The 7953-nt window shown below is 41.4% G+C and overlaps 1 protein-coding gene across 1 annotated transcript in view; it reads right to left on the reverse strand.

Moving 5' to 3' along the window:
- Positions 1–2395: 2395 nt before the first annotated feature.
- Positions 2396–7953, reverse strand: part of cpne4b (copine IVb) — a gene marked incomplete at both ends in the record, with an annotated part of 50507 nt that continues 44949 nt past the window's right edge. Inside the window, 2 exons of the mRNA XM_080735497.1 lie at positions 2396–2527; positions 5628–5864. Coding sequence (XP_080591623.1) covers positions 2396–2527; positions 5628–5864 — 369 coding nt within the window. The remainder of the gene's footprint in view (positions 2528–5627; positions 5865–7953) is intronic.

The following is a 7953-nucleotide window of genomic DNA, read 5'->3' on the forward strand; positions in this document are numbered from 1 at the left end:
CATAGGAACTGATCAACTTAACTGCTGCTGCATACTAATGTAGGAAAGATGTTTTTCCCCATAATGCTGTTAAAACCTGCAGGGCACAAAATAACTTCAGAGCTTTTGCTGATGTTTACAAAAAATGTGCTAATCTGCCCATGAAGACACAATGCAACACTGAGAGTGCAAGTGTTCTAAATATGGCAGGGTCTCAATCCGCTCAAATCACTGTTTGGAGGTAGCTTTTGTTATAGTCTTGTTAATTTTCTTTATTTTCTCCCCTTTTCCTCAATACTCAAATCAATGCAGGCACACAGGGCCATCTCGTCTCTGTCGTGTCGGGTGGAAACCTCATATGTCCAAAACTGTAACTTTTCAGTATTTAAATTGAAAAGTAGCAAAAATAGCAGATCTAGCTCCAAACGCATTTCGAGCTTGTGGGTCTGCTACTTTTGATGCTTTTGTGTCGCGTGACACTGTAGTATAATCAAGTATAGGGCATTAATTTCAACAAAAAGTTGGAATATGGAGATACAGTAGGAAGTGTCGACAGCAACGATTCTGAGATGAGTGGATAGATACACACGCACGCACAAAAACATAAGACCAACAACCAAGGGAGAAAACCAGTGTCTTTATTATAATAAACATGCAGAATACAGAGGAAAAACAGTCTGTTTTCAGCACACAGATGAGTGTCTGTCTACCACACACACACACACACACACACACACACACACACTTGGCTCTCCCTCCTCAAACTCTTCACAAGGTAAGAAGATTAAGAAATTATTACAATTATTTGTTTATTTTTTTGTTTTTTTGTATTCGCTTTCATTTGAGCAAAATCTCAACAAATTGGTAAAAAAAGATCCCAAATGCACCCCCGGATGTCTCTCAAAATGACAAAGATACATTATTTCATAACTAGCAAGCAGCTACCATAAATGTAATTATTTAGTTGCATTAAGCATGCATGTTTCTTTCTTTGAGCGTCACGTACACTAGAGGGGATGCTATAATCCCATTCTGTTTACATTTGGGATGCTAATTCTACATTTTCGGGGGGCTAAACGCTCACATACAGTCATTTTGAATTGCTATTCATACTGTACTGTAGGCTACTGTACTGTACTGTACTGTACTGTACTGTACTGTACTGTACTGTACTGTACTCAGTGTTGATTTTGACAGCAAATTAAGATTTAGTTTTAGTCATAGTCTTTTGAATAAAATTCCATTTAGTTTTAATCATATTTTAGATCTAAAATGTTTTAGTGTTAGTCTAATTTTAGCTGACTAAATCTACAGTTGATTTTGTTAACTAAAATATATTTTGGACGGGCCTTGATGGTGTCGTAATGCTTTGATGGCTTGTAGATCTGCTATTTTCAGAGTGCAAGCAAACATAAAATGACTTGTATTTTAGTTCTACAGGATCTCTTCTCCACTAGCCCCCCCTATACATTTTAGTCTAGTTTTTATTTGTTGACGATATTGTTAATATATTTAGTCTTAGTCAGCATAGATTAGTTTTTATTTAGTTTTCGTCCGTAAAAAAAGGTAGTCGACAAACGTTTTTCGGCATAGTTTTTAGTCGACGAAATCAACACTGACTGTACTTGCTAGTTATTTAAATAAGGTAAGAGTGTCATTTCATCTGGCTCCGCTATAGTTTCACTCTGCATGCTGCTCTTATTTCTATAAAGATATCTCTCATACATTGTAATGATTTTTGCCAGGCGACACCAACGCCATCGTGGCCAAACATGCAATAGTCATAAATGGAATAGTTTTCAAATCACTTGTAAGACTATTCTCTGAGCTAGGCTACTGTTAAAGTATGGTAGGTAGGCTATATGTATGTTTGTGCATTTTGCTCGTATACTGTTTACTGTACAGTATCTGCAGTGTGTGTGTGTGTGTGTGTGTGTGTGTGTGTGTGTGTGTGTGTGTGTGTGTGTGTGTGTGTGTGTGTGTGTGTGTGTGTGTGTGTACTGTACTGTACTGTACTGTACTGTACTGTACTGTACTGTACTGTACTGTACTGTACTGTACTGCAGTGATTCTCAAAGAAGGGTCCGGGGACTGAAGACATATTATCCCTTTATCCATATTTTATATGTTGGCTATTCAAAAATTGGAGATGTACAAGCTTGCATGCAGCGCTTCACTTGTGCAGCACTGCAAGCTTGTACATCCACTCTTTTTGGAAAACGTAAAAAATTTGCAAATATCAAGTAATTAATTTTTTTACACAATCGTCTTCTTTTCTCTTCTACGTCATGTCTTCTGGGAGTCCCTGGCATATTATCAGATGGGGGTCTGCTGCCAAATACATCTTGGCACTATTAAAAACTACTGCTGTACTGTATTGTACTGTACTGCGTGTCTTGGTGTAAGCCCATGGTCGTCAGGGGCTGAAGGGCCTGTTGGATTCGAAGTCGGATAAACACTTGGGTTTGATGCCTTTAGCGTTGTAATAATCCACCACTTGGTTAGGGACCTCCGCCAGGACGCTCTTAGCCAGCGCAGCAGGAGAGGCCTGCAGAAACAACACAGAGGGAGAGAAAGGTCACTGCACAATGCAAACACATCCATGCAGCAACCCAAATGCACACTGAAGCATGTGCATTTCTCAGATGTTTATTGTCACTATATGGACACAATGTCCATATAATGAGATTTTGTTCTAGTGCATATATGTCAAACTCAAGGCCCGGGGGCCAAATCAGGCCCATGAAGGAATTCTTTGGCCCACGGGATGATATTTAATTACTATTAGAACTGTCCCGCTAGTATATTGCACACACGTTTCATGCAGTTTCATTTTTGCATTTATCTTGCTATTAAGGGACATATTGTTTTTTGAAGGAAAATTACTTTTGTGCTGTTTGCCTGTTGAAAAACGTTTTCACTTGAAATTACCGACAGAGCATAAGAAAATATTGCAACCGATTGAACCAGTCCGGCCCTCGACTACCATTTTTAAAAATGTTGGCCCACTGTGTATTTGAGTTTGACATCCCTGTTCTAGTGCATCCACTAAAAACCTAAATATGTCTCAAGACAAATTCTGCTAACAGCGGAAAATATCAGCCCTGTCATATTACTTGAATTGAAACTGTCGGATGAATTGAATACCTAGGACCCCAATGGAAACAAGACTTTTTTGGTGTAATAGCTTTTAGGCTGAGCGGGCATTCACTCCGCAATGTTTTACTGCGCTTAAAACAAAGTCTGGAGCACATTGTCAGAAAGTGTGCTTCGTTTGGGCTGGTGTGAAGGCTCATGCAAATTGTGGTGCAGATCAAACAAACATATTCTGATCCGCAAATAAACTGTGCATGGTCTCACTTCGCGCTTACAAGTGCAGAAGAGTTTGGTTCACTGTTGGTGTGAATGCAATCCGCATCACATGCAGGTAATGAACCAAAACATGTGGGCATTGTGGGTTGAAGAATTTGTAAACACAGGATCCAAATTCAAATATTTCAAAAGCAGCAGATCTACAAGCTCAAAGCGTCTCGGATCGTGCCCCATTTTGAGCTTGCGGATCTGTTTTATGGTTTTGTAAGTCGGGCGTAAATCTATGGGAAAAACACAAAAAGTTAGAATATGGAGATAAGAGGTTTCTGCCCCGACAGCAACGAAATGCAATTTCTTGGTAATGAAAGTCTTAAAGCAGAAGTACCTCGATCCAATCCATAATAAAGGACAGCGCATGAATGGGATAAAAAAAAAAAAAAAGGCTAAACCTTCATCTCCATTTCTGTACAGGCACGCACGACAGTGATCCTGCATGTGCGCACACGCACACACACACACAGGCACACACACGCGCGCATGCACGCACACACGCGCACGCACACACAAATTGCTTGCTGGATCGCATAATTCCCCACTCTCACTTCCATCTTTCCTGCCTCCTCTCTCTCTCTCTCTTTCTCTCTTCCCCTCCTCTCCACCTCCCCTCCCTTCTCTCTCGCTCTCTCTCTCTCTCTCTCTCTCTCTTTCTCTGCCTCCCCTCCCCTCCTCTCTCTCTCTCTCTCTCTCTCTCTCTCTCTCTCTCTCTCTCTCTCTCTCTCTCCTATCTACAGTCAGGTACCTAACTGTACCTGTTTTCTCTCACTCCAGCCTGTCGCACAGCCACTTTGTCCTGCTAATCCCCTCTGAAAAGGAACGACAGAGCAGAAAATCACCTCCCCACCTCTTGTCACAAACTCCCTCGCTCCCTTTTGTCTTTAGCAGATGTGTCCTGTTTCCTTTTTTTAATACCCGACTCTCGCCGCTTTTCATCTCTCTCTCTCTCTCTCTCTCTCTCTCTCTCTCTCTCTCTCTCTCTCTCTCTCGCCCGCTGCCTTTCAGTCCCCGGACCCCCCTCCTCTTTATCCAACCCTCCTCACTCCCTTCTAAACCTCCTCATCGTTCGTCCTCACGCCCAGTGGAGGACAAATTATTGTTTCTAATTCTTTCTGTTTATTGATGTTTCCGTTTTCTTTCCTTCCATCCCATTTATTGTGGCTTTCGCTTTCGTTTCCATCTCATCGCACACATCAATGGATGTAATTGGGTGTTTTCTCAACCTGTCACAGACCAAAGTCACCATAACAGAGTCAGCCACGCGCCGTCGAAGTCAGCGACAATTACGGCCCCCAGAGAGTCGTACAGACCCCCCCCCCCCCCCCCCCCCCCCCCCCCCACACACACACACACACACACACACACACACACACACACACACGTCCACTCACACACACACCCACGCGCACCGACACATTCACACACACTCACAGGCAGCGAGCTGATATTTTCTGACTAGTGCAACAAGCACATTACACGATCATTACACCACACACATGAACGTGCACGCACGCATAAATGTGCACACGCACACGCACACGCGCGCGCACACACACACACACACACACACACACACACACACACACACACACACACACACACACACACACACACACACACACACACACACACACACACACACACACACACACACACACACACAGAGAGAGAAAGAGACAGAGACCACTCTCTTTCCATATGCTGCTGTTGCTGCGCCGCTGCTCTGCTCTTCCCTGAGGAGATGTTTGGGGAACCCTACAGAATAACAAGGGATAGACACAGCAGCAGCAGCAGGCTTCCACACTCGCTAGCTTATTATTACTGTATATACAGCATATATACAGTTTTATGTGCAATATGCACGTGATGCCTTCATTGTTGTAGTGTGCTATTGTTGCTATTTTTTGTAGTACAAAGATTTAATGTACATATAGGCTAGTATAGGGCTTTAATGGTTGGAAAATGTCCCCCACCCCTATGTTTTTGTTTTTTTTACCAGTCCCCCCATGTGCAACCCACTGTCCCCTCCCACCCAAGGTAATGAAGGTACGGTCATCTACATCATATTCGCAATTCCAGCTGGCAGATTTGTTGCACTGGGAGGCAAACAGCAGCTGCGGAATACATTGGAGTCAATGAGAGCCAGGTGGAACAGCTTATGAACAAACACTATGTCTGAACGACCTTAAATATAAAGTACTAAAATGAAATAAAATGTTATTCAAAAGACTATGACGAAAACCAAACCAAAATCTGAATCAGCACCGTTGCTGTCCACCTACGTGCTTAAAGTCCTTGAAGGGGACGAACTGGACGATGTCCCGTAGGACGGGCTCGCCCTTGGGCGAGCGCAGGATGCCGTCGTCGCCGTCCAGGATCTGCATGTCGGTGAAGTCGGCGTTGCCCACGCCCACGATGATGACGGACATGGGCAGGTGGGAGGCGTGCACGATGGCCTCCCGCGTGTCCGCCATGTCCGTGATCACCCCGTCCGTCAGGATCAGCAGGATGAAGTACTCCTGGTGCGTAAACAAACGGAGGGTCGAGAGAACAAGAGATGATGAGACAGATATTTTCTTCTGATACAGTATGTTACATATTTTGTTTATTTAACCTAAGACCTGAGGCCGATTCTTTAATGTCTTGAAAATCCTTCTAAGGTTTTTGAAAAAAAAAAAAAAAAAAAATGTTTCTATAGTGGTCAAGGACCCCCAAAATTATTAGTTGTTCCAGGGACTCCCAGGAGCAAAGATTTGAGTTACAAAAGTTCGCTTTGAATATATAAATATATATTCAAAGATTTATACAGCAAAATGATAAAAAAAAAAAAGCTCATAGCGCGGCACTCGGTGCCGCACTATGAGCTTATATCTGCTATTCTTTTAAATAGCTAAAGTATATAAAGTGGTTAAAATCTAAAGTGCCACATATGCTAACAGGTCTAAATGCAGGTTAATATACTTACAGTACTGGCAGTATTAGTATTAGTATTAGGCATGTTTTTATGTGAGGAGTGAGGACCATAATGGAAATAAGTCCTGTTCTTTGTTGTGTTTTATCCTTGATGGCTTTATACACTTTTACAATTTAAATACAATGTCATATGTCAATTTAAATCAAATGTCATGTCAATTTAAAACAAACGTCGTATGTCAAATAAAATCAAATCAGAGGCTGCCGAGCAAGAGCAGTGTGCAGGAGGGGGGAGGGATAGGCCTGTCACAATTTATTATAGTCGTCTGATCGCAATTATTTTTTAGCTAATCGCAATGATTTTTGCATAATCGTTAATTAATGTTTCTAATCTGCATTAATCCGTATGAGGAGGCTGGATGGAATTATCTGTTTTGATATATTGTTTATTTTTATTATTGTCGGTCCATTTCACTAATAGGCTTTGTGTTCGAGTCATTTGTCATATCTGCCCTGTGTGCAAGTTCTGTTCACAAAGCATAAAAGGCAAACAGAAATGTCATTTGTATTTAGATGTTCCAAAGTTCAATGCCAAACACTCAATTTTTAGTGTAGGGTGTAAGTGATATTTTGTGTTTAAAAGTTTTGTTGTTAAAAAGTTAAAGCTTTTCATGGGTTTCATATGTTGTCTTATACACCGGCCATGTTGAGGACCAACATACAGTAGGTGTTCTGATTGGCATAGAACAGGGTTTCTCAAACTCATTCAAGGTATTGATGTCATTTGGTTTAAGATGAGCAGGTTCACACAAAGTCTGTCAATGTTGTATTATTGACCAATGACCATAACACTGAAATACATATTCCCATTTATAGTATTCTTTCTCACGTACCCCCTGCAGTACCCTCGCGTACCCCCCATTTGAGAAACACTGGACATTTATGAACGCACACGCACGCACGCATAAATGTATTTTAATGTATTTAATTCTATGCTAATCAGACAATTGAAACACCTGTGTTGGTCCTCAACATGGATGGTGTAGAACTCCAAATGAAACCCATGAATTGAGAGTTCAGAAGGTCCCCCCAACTCTCCAGCTCTGTAACAAACAGTTCAGGTGGATTGCCTATTTCGTCCAATCAGGAGAGAGTAGCCATTCATCAACTTCAATTTGACAGTGTTCCAGTCGCAATTTTGTCTGCTCATTTCTTTGTGTCACAGCTTCCAATTTCACTTGTTTATCCTGAGTTCTTTCCCCTGATTGGACAAAATTGGTGTCCTGACCTGAAAATGCATTTTCTCCTTACAGAAGAGCCGGAGAGACAGGGAACTGTTGCCGAAGAAACACAGAAAAAAATATTTCTATCATATAGAGCTATTTAACACTTCATTTGATGAGGACATTTTCACTTACTCTAACTTTAAATCTTTAATGGCAATTATGTGTATAATGCAAAAGCAGCACTATGTAACCTTTCTTTATGAATAAAATGTAATTTTGTCCAATCTGTATGGTAGAGTATAACACAATATATAACTTATACAATTGGGGTGATTGTATTTTGTCTCCCAGCTCTTCTATTGAGACATTTAGATTGTATCAACGGTCTAGACACAGGATGTGACACAAATCTTTTAATCTATGATCAAGATTCAATTTATCCCCTGAGCAAGCAGGCAGGTTCTATTAG

This window comes from Nannobrachium achirus (genome assembly GCF_963921795.1).
Source record: "Nannobrachium achirus genome assembly, chromosome: 10".
NCBI classification, from domain to species: Eukaryota; Metazoa; Chordata; class Actinopteri; order Myctophiformes; family Myctophidae; genus Nannobrachium; species Nannobrachium achirus.